Source organism: Crocuta crocuta, unplaced genomic scaffold, assembly GCF_008692635.1.
Source record: "Crocuta crocuta isolate KB4526 unplaced genomic scaffold, BGI_CrCroc_1.0 scaffold96, whole genome shotgun sequence".
Lineage (NCBI taxonomy): Eukaryota > Metazoa > Chordata > Mammalia > Carnivora > Hyaenidae > Crocuta > Crocuta crocuta.
In genome coordinates, this window is record NW_027531522.1 from 4,112,103 (window position 1) to 4,131,414 (window position 19,312).

The 19,312-nt window shown below is 39.2% G+C and overlaps 1 protein-coding gene across 2 annotated transcripts in view; it reads right to left on the minus strand.

Moving 5' to 3' along the window:
- The window catches only part of SPAG6 (sperm associated antigen 6), a 63,955-nt gene extending 44,998 nt beyond the window's left edge, over positions 1-18,957 (minus strand). For both annotated transcript variants that reach the window (XM_077772457.1, XM_077772456.1), the window contains exons 1-3: positions 18,866-18,957; positions 1,562-1,733; positions 53-68 (exon numbers count right to left, since the gene is read on the minus strand). In XM_077772457.1, coding sequence (XP_077628583.1) covers positions 53-68; positions 1,562-1,733; positions 18,866-18,920 — 243 coding nt within the window. In that variant the 5' untranslated portion in view covers positions 18,921-18,957. The remainder of the gene's footprint in view (positions 1-52; positions 69-1,561; positions 1,734-18,865) is intronic.
- Positions 18,958-19,312: the final 355 nt, after the last annotated feature.

Below are 19,312 nucleotides of genomic sequence, written 5' to 3' on the forward strand. Positions count from 1 at the left end.
GTATCTCATCCCTTTTTATGACTGATAATATTCCATTATGTGGATGTACAACATTTTGTTTATCCATTCTTTTGTTCTAGTGAACAATGCTGCTATAAACATTTTTGTACAAGTTTTGTTTGAACACCTGTTTTCAATTTTTTTGGAACCCTAACTAGGAGTAGAATCGCTGGGTCATGTGGTAATTAGGTTTAACTGGACTGCCAGCCTGTTCTCTACAGCAGCTGCACCGGTTTATACTCCTATCAGGAAGTGCGAGGGTTCCAATTTCTCCAAATCTTCACTAACGCTTGTTCTTTTCTCTTGTTTTTTATTATGGCCATCCTCATAGGTAAAGTGATCTCTTGCCGTGGTTCTGATTTGCATTTCCTAATGACTCAAGCCATTGAGCATCCTTTCACGTTGGTTGGCTACGTGTATATCTTCTTTGGATAGATGTCTGTTAAAGTCTTTTGCCCATCTTCAAATTGGATAGTTTGTCTTCTGGTTACACAAAAAGGAATTTAATTTTAAAAATGTGTCAAGGAATACATATCCTGGGGCAACTGGGTGGCTCAGTCCATTAAGTGTCTGACTCTGGATTTTGGCTCAGGTCATGATCTCACAATTCATGAGTTCGAGCCCTGCATTGGGCTCTACACTGACAGCACGGAGCCTGCTTGGGATTCTCTCTTCTCTCTTCTCTCTCTCTCTCTCTCTCTCTCTCCCTCTCTCCCTCTCTCTCTCCCCCCATGTTCTTTCTCTCTCTCTCAAAATAAACAAACTTAAAAAAGTATATGTCCTTAGGTTATATTAAATCAACAAAATGGAATAAATAGACCAAGGCCCTACCTATAGAAAGGTCCTTAACCATTATTAGGTGGCAGTGTACAGAAACAGAGTACAGAACATAGGAGAGAAAAAAATTGTGGCACTCGTAGATGACCCTGAAATGACTGTCATGCTTACACACTTGTATAAAATGCCTTCTCAAACCTTCCATGACACACATTCCCCTTCCTTTTGTATGCTTCCCTCCCCTCTTGCTTCCAAGCTGTCTCTTACAGTGTCCACTCACCAGATTTGACCTGCATGTACAGATTGCTGAAAACAATGCTTTATTTGCCTAGGGATCCATGCACCTCTCTAAGACTGATCCTACAAATTTAAGACTCCCATACGCAGAAATATTGCCTTATATATAATTCATTAAAAACTGTGTAATCGGGGGCGCCTGGGTGGCTTAGTCGGTTAACCCTCTGACTTCAGCTCAGGGCATGATCTCACGTTCATAGGTTCGAGCTGACAGCTCAGAGCCTGGAGCCTGATTCAGATTCTGTATCTCCAAATAAATTTTAAAAAACTTTTTTTAATAAAATAAAAAATAAAAACTGTGTAATCTGTTTTCTTATGTTAACAGTAATGGGTAAAAAGCTGCCTTTCACTTCCAAAGTAAAATACCCTAAAGATACTATTTATGTGGAGTTCAAAAAGATAAAGGCTGTATGAACATCCTAAAATTCTAACGCCTACAGTTTGCCACTCTACCCAAACTAGTAGATTTTTTTAATCTAAAAAATACAAGTATAACTTTTTTTTTTTTTTTTTTTNAAGCTGTGGAAGAATGTCGCCCTTCACAACTGCTTCTGCTAGGTCATCATTATAATTAGCCAGTCTCCCAAGAGCCAACGCAGCCGTCTGTTGAATTGTTGGGACCACGTCCAGAAGAAGAGGCCTCAGCAAAGACATCACACCTGAGTTAAGTTGTGAAAGAACAGAGGTCAGCAAAACTGAAATGAAAAAGCAAATACACGATTCAGCATTTGTGCAGGTAAGAAAATGATGGGGGGAAAGAATCTGTAAAAACACGCAAAAATTTTTTCACTAAAAAATGAATGGGACATTCAGAGGCCTCTAACTGGCCAAGACAGAGAATAATACAACCTGTAATTGCCAAAGGGGCAGCACAGCATGAAAGCAAGAAGGGCTTCGGAGTTAAGGGAAGAGTTTGAATCCCTGATCTGGCGAATAGTATCCACGTGACATGGTAGTGCTGTTGTGAGAAATGTGGAGAGACTGTGGAGCATGGAGTCTGATGCCCACCTAGCCCATGGCGGGGAATGGAGGGGGGTGGGGGAAGGGCAGGAGGTGTCCCCCCAGCCACTGTAAATTCTATCTTTCAGGGCTCAGTTCAGGCCCTGTCATTTCTATGGAGTTTTCCTTTTTTTTTTTTTTTTAATCTCCCCTGATTCCAACTGTTGGGTCTTTTCTGTGATTTCAACTAAAGAGTGTATTTCAGAAATTTTATCAGGATCTATCTCAGAGCCAGGGGAGCTCGGAGGGCTATTTGGTGGGGGCCTCATACTATGAAAGGATGCAAAATCAGATTTCTGATATTACTCCAAAGAGACAAATTCTTTGAAAAAAAGGAAGTCCTTTGTATTACAGCACTTATCATATGTACACATTGTTTTCAGGACTGTTTTCTATTCATTGGACTGTCATAAAAAGACTATGAAGTCGGCCCTATTAGTATGTCTATTTTACAGATGAGCAAATGGAGGCTGGGAAAGGCTAAGAAATCATCACACATCTAATGAATGGTGGAGCAAGCTTAGAAATTCAGGCATTCTTCATTGATAACTGCTGGATAAATGTCCTCTGCAAGTTGAGGAGGTGGAGAAAGACACATAAAACATAATTGCATTTTGGTCATTTGATTGGCTATTCCAACTCTTTACATTAGCTTTGCCTTACTGTGAAATACCCCAAATAGTTAACTGCTATTTGGGCTCTAATGATGTTGTGTTTGTCTAAGGTTACAAGGAAGGTGATGACAGAGTTCAAACTGGAATAAAATGCCCCCTGACTTCGTAAACTTTACTTAATTTGCAGCAGGCGATTTAACTTGAGGGTGTTACATCTTTTGTTTAAAAACATACCACCACAGTGATCTAGAAAAGCAAATATTATCAAGATTCTTTTATGTTATATCCAGAAACACGTGAGATAGAATAAAAGGAAAGCATTCCCAACAACACCTAGGGTTAGGCCAAATTAAGATAAATAGTTACCTAATAGCATAAGGAGAGAATGACGACACTCATCACTGATACATGTAACAATGTAATCCATGGCTTTTCACCCTTTCCAGTTTCATTTAGTGATAGTTTTTACGGCTAGGGTGGCTTGGTGAGATCGTCCTAGACGAGCCCACAGTCGCAAGTTTGAGTCCTACTCGGGCTGGTTAGCCTTGCAGGCACACAGCACGTCTGCTCATGCCTGGGTCATAGCTCATGGTCACCAAATCAACGTGTCTATGCTCGTAAGTGTTGCTAATACTACTATCTATACTTTCTATAGAGATAATTTCTGAACTCTCTCACAACGAAAAGTTTAAAGTGCAAGAGAAGTATTAGAGTGACTACCAAATGTTAACATGGGCTCTTTCTAGAAAGTTGGATTTAAAACAGTTTGCTGATCTCTTCTTTGTAGTTCCTTTACTGNCGCCCCTCTTTAGTTTTTTAATTGTGGTAAAATATATGTACAATAAAAATGATCACATTAACCATTCCGTAGGGCACAGTTTAGTGTAATCATCGCCACTGACTAGGGACTCCCAGGCTGTTCTCCACAGAAGCTGCATCACTGTACATTCCCACCAGCAAAGCACAAGGATTCAAATTTCTCCACATCCTTACCTATACTGGTTATTTCTTATTGTTTGATTTTAAATAAGAGCCATCCTAATAGGTATGAAGTGTTGCTTCACTGTGGTTTTGATTTCCGTTTCCCTAGCACTGATGATGGCGAATATCTTTTTTTGTACTTACGTGTCATTTGTACATGTTCTTTGTCAAAATGTCTATTCAAGTCATGTGCCCATTTTTAAATTGGGCTGGTTGTAGTTGTTGAATATAACTTGACTTTTTAATAACAAATATGCATGATTTTCAGTAAATACACTGAAAGGCAATACTCTATAAAAACAAGAGCTAAATTTGTGAACATATATTTGAGTTTCATAATAAATACATTAACAGTACCAAAAAAGATAAAGTGTAAGTATGCTTAGAATAGTTTTAAAAGAATCACAATGATGTTTCATGTTATTTTTTTCCTGATGGTTCTGGTATTTCCTTTTTTCCTCCTCATTGGATATATATATATATGTGTGTGTGTGTGTGTGTGTGTGAAGGCAGGGGCTTATTGTCTTTTGAAATATAATTGGAAAATCAAAAATAAATAAGAAATATAATTGGAAAATTAATCTATACTGGGTTATTCATCCTAGATATTTTGAATTAAATCTAGAGAACTTTGAACTCTTATGTTAAAAAATTAAAGAATGAATTCACCTATCTGGGCCTATAATATTGAACTTAGTTGTGTTTATTATTAATTACAGTATTTAGCTACTGTACAGTAAGTCTCCCAATTTTGGAAATTTTCAGTTTGTAGTTGTAGCAGTAAAATATTTTATCCCCATACAGGTATGTCACCTGTCCATATATTCAAAGGAATTTTTGGCTTTGTGTATTTTCTCCTCCATCCTTATGCCACATCTGACCCAGGAAAAATAAGATCAATACAAATGACACGCCATTTCTTTCCTTCTATCCCTGTATTTAATATCAAAGTTAGGCTTCTATGCGGATGCCTCTGCTCTATCATTCTTTTCCTCTGTTCCTTGGCTCAGACAGTAGCACAATGGGACTTTTGAAAATGTTTAAATTTATACACCTATAAAAGTTTGAATATCTTTGTTTGAATAAGGTCATTTTTATTAGAGAAAATATTGCCCCAAACTTCTAGTCCTTGAATTGGCTCTTAGTGCTTCATAATCATCAGTCCCCAGGGCCATGTTTTTATCCCTTACGCAGATTGAGCATGAAGACTTTGTTATTCTAATTACAAGTCTGTCCTAAAAACACAAATAGTCATGCAAGAGGAACTAAGGAAGATAATAAGGGAGGGAGAAAGGAGAAAAGAAGCAGATATAACACGAAAAGAAATTTTTCCTTACCTTCCTTTCCCTTAGGAATCCATGGTGATTGATCCTTGGTGAATGAAAGCATGAAAATTTAGAATCCATAAATTACAGCAGTTTGGAGAGTTGCCACATTATCTGATAAGCAAGGTCTCTCGTGACAGCTAATGACCTCGCTGAGGCCTGTACTGAGGACCCAGCAGGTATGATCTAATATTAAAAATAATTCACGTATTGTACCCGAATATCTATAAAACAATTCTGTCTCCTCTATAAAAACTGATTAAACGGTGTGAAGTGTCACTAAAACGTATAGGAGAAATCTTTACACTCTTTCCCTTCTCAACTTTATCGCTTTTAGTTTCTTTTCTATTTTTCTTCCCAGTGCCACACTGAAGACATTGCTTCTAATCCCTACGGTGCAATTCCAGGTAGGCGAAAACAACAAAAACAACTTTGTTGATCGTTCGAAACATGGACCAGGGTTTACCAGCCGGCAAGCACTGGGATCATACATATGAGCAAGGAACACTCCTCCTCTCAAGGAAGTATTAATCTAGGTGAGCACATGGTAAACTAGCCTCAAAGTAATCACAACTCTTTTTTTTTTATTCCTTTTAACACAACACAGGCCTAATTACTTTGATTTTGCACACCAATTACAGATGTAAACCAGGAAGGAAATGTCAGACCAAAAAGAATGCCATTCTCATATTAAATGTATATAATTGATATACGTATCTGCTGTGCCTTATAAAGATATTTCACATCTCAGCTTTGTTCCTTTAAAAACAAGCACCTGTAAAACGGGCCTTTGGGTCCATTGTTAAGCCCTAGTGAAGATTTCTGCTCACCCTAGTTACCTCTCACCTTCTTTGTTCTGCTTCGCAATTTTTTTAATTTTTATTTTTTTATTGTGAGAAGATATACATAAAAAACTGATTTCAACCATTCTTAGGTGTACAATTAAGGGTGGATTAAGTACAACTGCGCAACCATCATCAGTATTATTTCCAGAACATTTTATCATCCCCTAGCGAACACTCTATATAACTTCCCCTTTCCCCCTACCCCTAGGTTCCTGGTAACCTCTATGCTATTTTCTGTCTCTGATTTGGCCTATTTTAGGTAGCTCATATAAGTGGAACCCTACAATATTTGTCCTTTTTTGGTCTGGCTTTTTTCACATAGCATAATGCTTTCAAGTTTCTCCATGTTGTCCCATGTTTCAGAATTTCTTTCCTTTTTAAGACTGAGTAATGGTCCATTGGATGTATATACCTCATTTTGTTTATCTGTTCATCTGATGACAGACACTTGGGTTGCTTCCACCTTTTGGTTTTTGTGAACAATGCTCCCATGAACATTGATGTACAGGTTTCCATTTGACTCCACTCTCAATTCTTTTACATATGTTTGTGTGTATATATGCACGTGTGTGTGTACATATACACATATAAGTATATGTGTATATTTCTGTACATCTACATATATATATACATATATATGTACAATTGCTGGACCAAGTGGCAACTCTATGTTTCACTTTTTGAGGGACTACCAACTGTTTTCCATGGTGACTTTCCGTGCACCATTTTATATTCCTACCAGCAAAGAGTTCCAGTTTTCCACATTCTCACCAACACTTGATATTTGTTACTATTGTTGTTTATAATAACCATCCTAATGGACATGAAATGGTAACTTGCTGTGGTTGGACATGTTATTTCCCAAATGGATAGTGATGTTCAGCATCTTTTCATGCGCTTATTGTCCATTTGTAGGTCTTCTTTGGAGAAATGTAATCTATGTAAGTCTTTTACCCATTTTAAGTGGATTTCTTTTATTATTTTTTTAAAATTTTTTAAATGTTTTTATTCATTTCTAGGAGAGAGAGCGAGCGTGAGCAGGGGAGGGTCAGAAAGAGAGGGAGTCACAGACTGACACAGGCTTCAGGCTCTGAGCTGGTAGTCAGCACAGAGCCTGACGCGGGGCTCGAACCCACGAACCGCGAGATCATGACCCAAGCGAAAGTCGGACGTTTAACCGACTAAGCCACCCAGGCGCCCCAATTTCTTTTATTATTATTAAGTTGTAGTTCTTTTTTTTTAATTTTTTAATGTTTATTTTTGAGAGACAGACAGAGTACAAGCAGGGGAGAGGCAAAGAGAGAGAGAGAGGGAGACACAGAATCTAAAGCAGGCTGCAGGCTCTCAGATGTCAGCACAGAGCCTGATGTAGGGCTTGACCTCACTAACTGTGAGATCATGACCTGAGCTGAAGTTGGATGCATAACCGGCTGAGCCACCCAGGTACTCCAAGTTGTAGTTCTTTATAGATTGCGAATATTAATCTCTTATCAGATATATGCTTTGTAAGCATTTTCTACCATTCTGTGAATTCTCTTCACTCTCTTGATAGTATACTTTGATGCCCTTGTATTTTTAGACTTAAAGTGAAATGATTTCTACCATACATATTCTTTACTTTTCAATGTTACTCAAAATTATTATATAAAATGTTAAATATTATAAATTTTACAAAGCTTAAAAAATTTTGTTAACATTTATTTATTATTGAGAAACAGAGAGAGACAGAGCATAAGCATGGGAGGGGTAGAGAAAGGGGGAGACACAGTATCTGAAGCAGGCTCCAGGCTCTGAGCTGTCAGCACAGAGCCCGACGCAAGGCTTGAACTCATGAGCGATGAGATCATGACCTGAGCTGAAGTTGGATGCTCAACCGACTGGGCCACCCAGGCGCCCCTAAATTTTACAAAGCTTTAAAACTTTAAATTCCAACAGTAATCTAAAACATCTTCTGGGGCGCCTGGGTGGCTCAGTTGGTTAAGCGGCCGACTTCAGCTCAGGTCACGATCTCACGGTTCATGGGTTGGTGCCCCGCGTCGGGCCTAGCTCAGAGCCTGGAGCCTGCTTCTGATTCTGTATCTCCTTTTCTCTCTGACCTTCCCCTGCTCACGCTGTCTCTCTCTCTCTCTCTTTCTCTCTCTCTCAGAAATAAATAAAACATTAAAAAAAAGTGTTATGTTTTTTTTTTAAATAAAACATCTTCCTACATGACCTTCATTTACTATGAAACTGCTACCGTGGTTCATTTAGGTTTTGGAAGAAGTGATTTCTGCATACAGTTAATCAATATACAGGAAAGCATTCACCTTAGACTGCCAGTGTTAGCCTCTGACTGGGGCCTTCTGTTTGGGGGCCAGTAGGAATAGAGAAGAAATGACGTGCTTTAGAAATAGGACTCTCTTGCCCTGCTATACATGACTGCCTATGTCGAGCCGGGTAGTTAAAAGCATGTATCTAGAGGGAGATTGTTTGGGTTCAAATTTGAGTTCTGCCACTTCTCAGCCCTCAACAAGGTTACTTAACATCTCTGCTGCAGTTCCCTCATATGTAAACTGGTGACAAATTCTAGGACTACTTCAAAAAGTTGTTGTGAGAATTACAATGAGTTAAAAATTCTAAAGTGCTGGGACACCTGAGTGGCTCAGTTGACTAGGCATCCGACTTTGGCTCAGGTCATGATCTCATGGTCTGTGGGTTCAAGCCCTGCATTGGGCTCTGTGCTGACAGCTCAGAGCCTGGAGCCTGCTTCAGATTCTGTCTCCCTCTCTCTCTACCCCTCCCCCATGCTCACTTGCTCTTTCTCTCTCTCAAAAATAAGCGCACATTTTTTAAAAAGAACCAAGAGTTTGATATGTTGACAAAACTGAGAATGCAGTATGCCTATCATATAAGAGGGCAACAAAGAACGGGGTGGGAAAAGAAGCCTAAGAGATTAACAGAGACAAAAGTACTTAAGAGCCCAATAAACTATTTTAAGTATTTTGGATTTAATCTGAACGTGAGTGTCAGTGTTTTTGTACTTTGTAAAGAAGGATCGCTGATTACACTGGGGAGAAAACATGAAAGGAACAAGATGGGAGGCAGGAAGACCACTTAGGAAGCTATTCTAAGAGCCGAGGCCAGATGTGAAGATAGCCTGAAGAATACTAATGGCAAAGGGAAAGAGGAAAGTGAAAGCTCTGAAGAGATATTAACCAGACAAACTGATTACCGTGGCAAAGAGGCAGGAATCAGTGATACTTCCAGGTTTCTGGCTTGGACAAAGGAGGCATGATTGTCGCAGACTGTTGAAGAGGCTATGATAAGTTCACACTGGCCTGAGACGTAGAGTTGGGAGGGCTGATGCAGCAAGAGACAAAGCTGGAAAACTTGGGTGGAGCCAGGTCAAACTTGGCTATAGATCAAATTAAGATGGTGTGATGTTATTCTAAGTGGAAAGCCATCGGGAGCTTATTGTGTACACCACTCACTCTGAGGGAAGCAAATAAATGAGAATGAAGACTGAATAATTCCAAGGTCCAACATGGATAGCTGGGCATTCTGTGTACTGCACAAGTCCAGGGGATGCCATTCACATAAATCATGATATAAATGGCACTTCTAAAGTTGTGCAAAGCGCAGCCGTCCTCCTTGATGTGACATGTTCCGTGGTTCTCTCATTTGTTTTGTGTGAAAAAATGTCTTATCTTCTCAGTAAAATAATGAACATCTCTAGGGCAGGGTTTGTTTTATACTTCTTTTCTATTTATCAAATCACCTAGCACAGTTCTGAATGGACAACCGACTCTTACTGAAGCACTCGTAGTCTTGGCTCTACCACATTCTTACCACACTAAGCATTACCTACTCTCCTATCTCAGCTCCAATTACACTTACCAACTTTAGCAATTTTACATGTTTTTATTTCTGCAAGTTATTACATGTACATGACTATATTTTTACTGAAGCAAGTTCCATGACATTGATGAACTTTATAACATGTTCTCATTTCCCTTCACTGGTCATTTTTTACTTGAAAATAAGTGTTCCTCCCTTTATTTTTTTTTAGAATCAAGAATTTTCAGGCCTTGATTTGGTTTCTCCCAGTCTCTATGATTACATTCCACGAACTACTATTCCTTCATTTGAGTAAGAAATCATAAATTTCAGAGGCGCCTGGGTGGCTCAGCCGGTTAAGCGTCCAACTTTGGCTCAGGNTCAAAAAATAAACGTTAAATAAAGAAATAATAAATTTCAGTATCATATCTCTTTGCCCTGTTTTCTGTGAAATACTTCTTTGTTGCTATAACTATAAAAACAATTATGATTTTAAATGTTATATCCCTTACAACACACAGAGAGTCCTCTAATTTATTTAAAGGGTCAGAATGAATTGTGAAATGCATGGATAGTCTTTTTGCACAGAATTCAATTGTAATGATAAATAATTCAAGAAAACTCTATTTTCTTATTTTAAATGTATTCTCATTGACTCTAGTATCCTCTGAATTTTGTTGAGCGAGTCACTGTTAATTCAGGTGTTTGTGAGGGAAGGGCTCCCACATCTGGTATGTCACTGTTAAATGGGGAAGGGTAAGAAGCAGCTAGGTCCAAGGCCCCTGACTCCCCCTGGCAACTAACAGCCCTTCCAAGAGGGAACAAAGCACCCTTGACCATGTGCCAGGGACTCCCCTAAGAAATTTACAAATATTAACCCATCGGGGCACCTGGGTGGCTCAGTTGGTTAAGCGTTCGACTTCACCTCACATCATGATCTCAACAACTGTGAGTTTGAGCCCCACGTCGGGCTCTGTGCTAACAGCTCAGAGTCTGGAGTCGGCTTCAGATACTGTGTCTTCCTCTCTACCCCTCCCCCACACATTCTCTGCCTCTCCAAAATGAATACATTTTTTTTTTATTTAAAAATTATTAACCCATCAGTCCTCATTACAATTCTATGGGTCAGACACTATTTTATAGCTCTAGTGTCTATGCTCTCCTGTTTCTCCTCCCCAATATCAATCACAGCCCATTTAGCAATGAAAATTGGCCTATATGTGCCAGGCTTTGAATGCATACCAAAGGCTATAATCTGTTAATTCTACCATTCACATTACTGTAGCTCTCTTCCCTGATGACTGTATTAAACTGAAATCTCATTCATTCTTCCAGGGCAACTCTTTGACTCTTAAGTAGGTCACGGCCACCATTGTCTGTATGTGAGATCTGAACTGCGTAAGTGCCCAGAGATAAAAGTTATGGCAAGTTCAATTTACCTAATACTTGAGATAAAATGATTGGAACTTACATGTTTATAATTACATGAAAAAGGAGATAATAGTGGTGATGGTCACATAACATTAGGAATGTAATTAATGTCACTGAATTGTATGGTTAAAATGGCAAAGTTTGCTATGTTTTACCACAATTTTTAAAAATTAACAATGTACTGGGGTGCCAGGTTGGCAGCATACGACTCTTGATCTCAAGGTTGTAAGTTTAAGCCCCACAGTAGGTATAGAGATTACTTAAATAAAAAACTTTTAAGAAATTAACAATGTACCAAAAACCACTGAATTTTACACTTAAATGGGTGAATTGTATGGTGTATAAATTGTAGCCCAATAAAATGATTTTTAGAAATTTTTTAAAAATAAAAAATGGATAATATATGTTCATAGTTTTTTTTAAGTTTATTTATTTATTTAGAGAGAGAAAGTGTGTGCAGGTCAGCAGGGGAGAGGCAGAGAGAGAGGGAGGGAGAGAATTCTGAGCAGACTCTGTACTGTTAGAGTGGAGCCTGAGGTGGGGCTCAAACCTACGAACTGTGAGATCGTGACCTGAGCCTAAATCAAGAGTGAGATGCTCAACCGACTGAGCCACCCAGGAGCCCCGTGTTCATAGTTTGTTTTTAAGTATATGGGTCATTTAAACTGTTCCCTCAGCCCACATCACTTCATATAGATATAATTCTATTTTAATTTGAAAGTCTTCTGGAGTCTTGCAAACATTGACTTAGTCCTATCTTCTTTTGTCAACGTGTTTCCTCTCTTACAGTTTGTACCTTTGATACTCAGCAGGCTGCAGAAAATTCCAATGTGCATGAATGGGGTCAGGAGAGCATAAATAGGATAGTTATAAGAGAATTGTCTGTTCCAAGAGGTTTCATGGGTAATATTTAGAGAGGGCTCTTTTGGAAGGTAATCAGCTCAGAAGCCTATCTTTAGATAAACTGTTGTGTTTTATTCATACTCCACTTACTTGGAAACTTTTTGAGATAGTTTACTCTAAAAGATGTAGATACAAAGATAACAATTAAGAGCCATGCAGAGAGATGGGAACTACTTATCAGAAATCAGAAATATAGGTTAAGAATAGCTGCTGCAACTGAGCTCTAAATATACCATGGGTTTCCTGGAACTACTTTGTAAAATGAAGCAGGAACAAAGTTTTTTCCTGAAATTTTATACGTAGGCCTAGCTTGATACATAATGTTAATAAAGATCGGTTGAATAAAAGAGTGTATTTTTGCATTAAAAAAAACATTTAACAACAAAATGGACAATGTCTTCAATGGGATTTAGATGAAAAGAGGCAGTGGGAACTCTAAGTATCTATGTTTAAATAAGCCCTCAAAAAAAAAGCATATTATTAGAATAATTCTACAAAGCCATTTCTAGGGAAAACTAATGTACGCTAGTCTATGTATATAAACTAATGGTGATTCTAATGACACAAAGAGGAACTTAGAATATACAGAACAATGGACAGAGATCATTTCCTTTGAAGACACACGTATGCATATATACAAGCACCAATATCGCTGGTTTTCACCTGGACTTAGAACTTGAATAAGTAATAACTTTAAAATTGAGACACCCTGATGATAGAAAATGGGGTATATGGCAAAGCCAATATTTCACTTTAAAATTAGGGAAGTCTGACATGTTCAGAGGGGCCGCTCCCACCCACCACAATGTAAGACCAAATTTTTCTCAAGGTGTGGCCCTGGGTTTCTCCTAGAGCCAAAGAGAGATCTCAATAGAGATCCCAAAGTTCTGACCTCAGTGAACATGGAGTCCAAGTCCTCCACACCGAGCACCATCAAATAAAAAACAAAGGGAAGTGTTAAATATATGCTCGCATTGATGAACTGACCAAGTACCGAGTGCCTCCCTCTTCATTGTGCTCTACCTCCCATGTTGTCAAAGGCCCAGGAGAGCAGGCAGTCAGAGGCGGATGACCACCTGGGCCCTGCTCTAGTCTCCTCCCCAATCCCAGCAGGGACTCACTCAGCTGACAGCTCTGAAGTACTATCTCAGTTTGCAACTTCCAGTGGATTACACACTTTTCCTGGGGGGCTTTTAAAGAGCTGCTGGCTTGATAAGGCTTTCCTTAGAAGCCTGAGGAAGCCGAATGGTCCTCTAGCGTTCTGAGTCCAGTGTGAGCTCGAACTATGGCTCCCACTCCCTCCAACTTCCAGGTACTTCTCAATTAAAGTTAGTCCTCTGCATCAGGCCTCCAGTCAAGCTCCATCATGGTCTTCAAAGGAGACCTCAAAGCCAATTACACACAATTACTAGACAGTATTGGTATCTAAAGGCCTAAACCAAAAGAGCACAATGTCAGGCAGCAGTTAAGAAACATGTTCTGGGGCACCTGGATGGCTCAGTCGGTTAAGTGTCTGACTTTGGCTCAGGTCATGATCTCAGTTTGTGAGTTCAAGCCCCACATCGGGCTCTGTGCTAACAGTGTGGAGCCTGGAGCCTGCTTTGGATTCTGTGTCTCATTCTCTCTCTGCCTCTCCCCCACTTGTGCTCCATCTCTCAAAAATAAATAAATGTAAAAACTTTTTAAGAAACATCTTCTAGTCTCAGTTTGGCCAAGACTGACTTTCGTTGTGATAAGGGCAATTATCTGAGCATTTTGGGGCTTAAGTATCTACACTGAAGATTTGTACCCTACCTACCTGAACTGTTACATGAGCTTTTTAAGAGATATGAAAACACTTTGAAAAATAATATTCCTTCTTTCATTCTATTTAAATATGTTGAACCTCTGTTCTATGCTAAACATTATGCTAGACATGGAATTTAGAGTTTGTGGAGAAAGAGGAAACTAAATCATTGCAATTGTGATGAGTATCACGAAAGAGAAATATTAGGAGCAAGGAAAGCATAAATCAAGAGACTTAACTTACTGTGAGAGCTCAAGGAAGGTTTCCCTGAGGAATCAACATCTAAGCAGAGCCATAAAGAATGAGTAGAAATTAATTAGGCAAGGAACCTATAGGTAAAGGTTCTATAAAAGTCAGAGGATCAAAAGCCAAGAAAAAAAACATTGAAATGTAAAGAGGAGTTCGGAAATACTTAAATAACTTTTCAAAAACATTAATTTGTCACATAAAATTTAATCCACACAAACTTGCTGCTTCTAAGCCCCACTCTTATAGGATCATCCGTAGCTTGGATTTTTTTTTTTTTTTTAATCATCCAGTTTCCCCTAGGAATACAATGAGATCCTAGCCCTGGTTATATTATTTTTCACTTATGTACCAATGGTTATATTATTTTTCACTTATGTATCAATGGTTAGATAACAAAGCAGATAAATGTCCATGTAGGAACAAGGGTTTGGAACACAGAACAAAATTTGGAATAATCTTGTTTTTAGGATATTATTGTGTATTATTAATGCATATTATTTTTTTAATATTTTTTCTTTCATAGTTTATTGTCAAGTTGGTTTCCTTATAACACCCAGTGCTCATCCCCACAAGTGCCCTCCTCCATGCCCATCACCCCCTTTCCCCCCCACACCCATCAGTCCTCAGTTTGTTCTCAGCATTCAAGAGTCTCTCATGGTTTGCCTCCTTCCCTCTCCCCAACTATTTTTTCCCTTCTCCTCCCCCATGGTCCTCTGTTAAGTTTCTCCTGATCCACCTATGAGTGAAAACATATGGTAGCTGTCCTTCTCTGCCTGACTTATTTCGCTCAGCATAACACCCTCAAGTTCCATCCCTGTTGCTACAAATGGCCAGATTTCATTCTTTCTCATTGCCATGTAGTATTCCATGGTATAGGTAAACCACATCTTATTAACACATATTAAGTGCATACAAGTTCAGAATTTTTATAATTCCCTGATATGTTTTCCACTTAAGCAAACAAACAAACAAAACACAAAAAACCCACTATGCCTATCTTTGAAGAAAAGATCAGTGCTTTAATTATTATGCATTCACATTTCTAAGACTCCTTTTATATTCATGAAATTTAAATAGCATGATTGGTTAAGGGGTTTTTTTTTTGTTTTTTTTTTTAAGTTGCTCTACTCATTATCTTTTCAGTTTCAATATCCTTGGGAACAGAGAATCATAGGACGTACCTAACAAGGCTGTTTTAAACACATTATAAATGCTTACTACCAGCTTATCCTTCTTGGCAAATTGAGGTGCTAAATCATTAATCTGAACATTTTCACCCTGCCCCAGACATATGAAATTTAAAATCATTTTGTGTCAATGTATATGACTTATTTCCTTGAATTCTAAACCCATTAAATTGCCTAAAATTGCAAATTAGCTTCATGCAGATGCATATTTAAAGTGTTAAGCAGCCTTCTCCATTCCTGCTCTTCTGAAAAATGTGCATAACTCCGGATTAGGAATGTTTGTTGTTTTGCAATAGGTTACATGTTAAATATTACAAAGTATTACTTTAAAAATTACCCCAATTTTCTTACATAAATAGCTGCCTCAGAAATAGTTGATATAGTTAAACAGTTTAAAAAGAATTTTCTTTGGAGGTTTTATAGTAGCTTATTATAAAAGACTTTCTAAACAACCTAAGAGTGGCCTGATACTCCAATATGCTACAAGACATATTCCTTATATTTTATAACTAAACAATCACCTCTGTTTTGCTGAAATTCAACCATTGGTAGAAGTAGCAGTGTATTATCTCTAGTATTTACAATGTGTTACACGTGTTACTGTGTACTCAAAGAGGGGAAGTATCAAAATTCATTTATAAGTAGCTGCAAGATGTATTTGTTCTAATGTACAGAGTTGGAGGGTGCATCAAGAGATTTTATGACAAACATTAAACTTTTTCATGTTTTCATGTATGTATTTTAGAAGGAGCAAAATCTCAGTAAGAAAAAAATAACTCTAGGTTGGAGACACATTGTATACCATTCTTCCTAGCAACAATTTTGTTTCGAAATCAAACTCATTTTTGTCCAAATCTTGTAGCACTTTGTTTGCTCTAGTAATTACTTGGGACATATTTAACAAAGTAAATCTTCTTATCAGCACATCAGAAGTATAATGAAAAAGATCAGAGATTTAAATGAAATAAAACTCCATTGAGAAGCTTTACCTTTAAGGTTCTTTCCACAGTGAATGTATTCAAAACTCTTTAACTAGTGAATTAATACTGATTTATCATGATGCCTATATGGAAAATATTTTTCACCTTATCTTGGATCCATGATACATATTTATTTAAGCAGTTCATTGGAGAAGAAAAGTGAGAAGACAAAACAAAACAAAACCTTCCCAGGTATGTAAAGAGTCTGTCAAAGTCAGGAATAAAATGCATTGATATTTTATTCTACCAAAATGAAGTCACTTGACTGAAAAAAAAAAAAAAGCTTATAAATGATGCATATATATATTGTGGCTCATTCAAAAGTATTTTAAAATCCATGGTGATTCTTTTAAAAGAACAAACCATTTGAGTGGTTATAGACTATTATGTGTTCATTAACAAAGCTTACAGATTATCTTAATTAAAAGAATAAGTATATTGGAATATCCATTAGCTGCCTCAATTTAAAATTATTAAAGAAGTGCTTAAATTGAATCTAGGTAGCAAAAATATGTTAAAAATGTTTTTCCTCAAGAAAAAAAAATCTTAGCATTCCATCAACAATGGTCAAATGCAAACAACTTCACAACATTGTTATATTCCATTCCTTCATAAGCCAGACCACAAGTGGAAATAGGTGGCTATTTAAGATGCCATATCTAAGTCACTTATACTTCAGTGATCATTTAGCCTAATGATTAAATTCCGTAATATATTCTACACTGTACACTTACAGGAAGAGATAACCTGCCACTATCATTCTAAAATGTGATATTCTGTATCTTAAGTGTGATTTATACCCCTGTGTTTCAGTATCAAATTTTTAAAACAATGCCAATCATTTTCCCTTTTAAAAAATGTTTTAGTTTAGCTAAAACATAGTACACATGTAGTTCAGAAATTACATATTTGTAAATAGTAAGTGTCCATTCGCAAAAGCCATGGAGTAGGACTGAGGGGAGAAAAAACCTAAAACTTAAGTGCATTTAAAAATATGCTCTTATAAACTTATATTAGTCTCTATATATGATACACTGTGTCCAACACTGTTCTGGGTACTTTGAGAAGTATATACTCTTGCTCATAAGCACACACACACACACACACACACGCACACGCAGAAGAAAGAAGATTAATCCACTTGAAACAAATGCAGAACAAAAGATTAGCAACTTTGACATTTTCAAAAGGAGAACAGATTAGTGGCTGTCCAGGGTTAGGAACAAGAATAAGGTGGGTGTGGTTCTTTCTAACAGAGCAACATAAGCGATCCTTGCAGTGAGAAAGTGTTTTTGTATCTGACTATAGTAATGATGGCTACACACGGGATAAAACTGTATAGAACTAAACTTACACTCGTACACACACACATGTAAGTACAAGCAAAACTGGGAAAACCTGAATAAAACTGATGGATTTTTGTCACTGTCGACATCCCAGGTGTCATATCATACCACAGTTTTGAGGGACAGCGGATCTCTGTATTATTTCCTACAGCTGCATGTAAATCCACAATTATCCTCCCAAAAGGAGTTTTAAAACATGATTACCAACTATACTTTCTCTATTCCGAATACAACCCCTCCCCCAATAAAAACATACAAGGAATGAACACCCAAATCCCTCTCAGTGACAGAAGAAATCGCCATCTGGGTACAATAGTAATTCTGCTCAAAGAAGCCACAGTAAACATTATTTTTAAACATTCTTGCCTTGTCAATATGTTCTTAAATTTCTTTTAATTCCGTGTTAATTTGAATGAGTTTTAAAGATCACATCCTATAAACTGAACACTGATAACACAATAGTCATAAAGTGCTACCTGACTTTGAGTTCAGATGGTGGTAGAATCATCCTGAATCCACCATTATCTTCTCCATCTGTTTATGTTAGTTGATAAGAAGCAAACCTCTCTTTCCCTGCCTCCCTTTCCCCCCTCTCCCTCTCTTCCTCTTTCTAGAGTTTGCTTGAGTTCGGACTGAGGGGGCGGAATGACAGCACCATAAGGACGTCTCAAAGCTAACACTTTACCTACTTTGAATGTCTTGGAAATTATTCAAGCAAATCTCTGCTCTTTCACTGACGCCAAGACGAGAAATAGTGTGTCCACCGCTCTGGAATTCCTTTGGTGTGAGGAAGTCGAAGGTGATCAAAGGCAGGGTGACAGGCAACGGCACCCGCATAAAATGGGTCTGATTAAGGTGGATTCCCACTCATGTAAAATGACTTCCAGGCAATTCGTACGGCCTTGACTTTCAACCTGACACTTGCCTGGCTGTGAGAAAGATGGAAATGGGGACGCCGGGCCCCTCTCGCACCCATCTGGAGGCTTCGCCCTCTCGGCCTCACACCCAGAAAGGCCCGCTCAGCAGAACGAACGCTTCTACCCGACGGCGTCCGCGGTGGATTGGAGGAATTTAGGGGCGCCGCCCTCCCGCCCCCACCCTGCTCTTCTCCAAAAGCTCAGCCGGCGGGGGAGCAGGACGACGGGGGGCGCCCGAATGAGGTTGAGGCAGGGGGCCAGGGACCCAGGCAGACTAGGGGCCCGGGAGACCGGGTGAGGGGAAGGAAGTAAGGGGGCGAGGGCCGGCTGAGCATCAGGGGCGACGAGCACCTCGAGGTGCAGGGGCGAGGCCGGGGGCGCGCAGCGACGCGCGGTCAGGGCGCCGGCTCACCCGCGTTCTGCAGCGTCTCGATGTTTTGGGGTCTGGTCGCCAGCTCCGCCACCATCTGCACGAACTGGGTCCGGGCTTTCTGGTACTGCTCGAACACTGCGGGGGGAGGGGGGGGAGGGGAGACACGGTGCNCCCCGCCGCCGCGGGGACCGTGCACCGTGGACGTCGCTGTGCCGCGGGCCCCGGGCGTCCGCCAGAAGCGCGAGGTTCCGTGCACACCGAACCCACAGCCGCAAAGCTTCCCGACCGCGGCACCTACTCGGTCCTGGCTGGGGGGGTGGGGACGGGAAGGGGAAGGTTGCGGGGAGCCCCCGAGAGAACCCCGAGGGAACCGCGAGAGTCCAAGCGCGGCGAGACCAGAAAACTGCATCAGTGGAGTCGCCTTGGCTTAGACGGTCAAGAGACTTCTCACATGTGACCTTGTGTAATCTGATACATACACTGTCA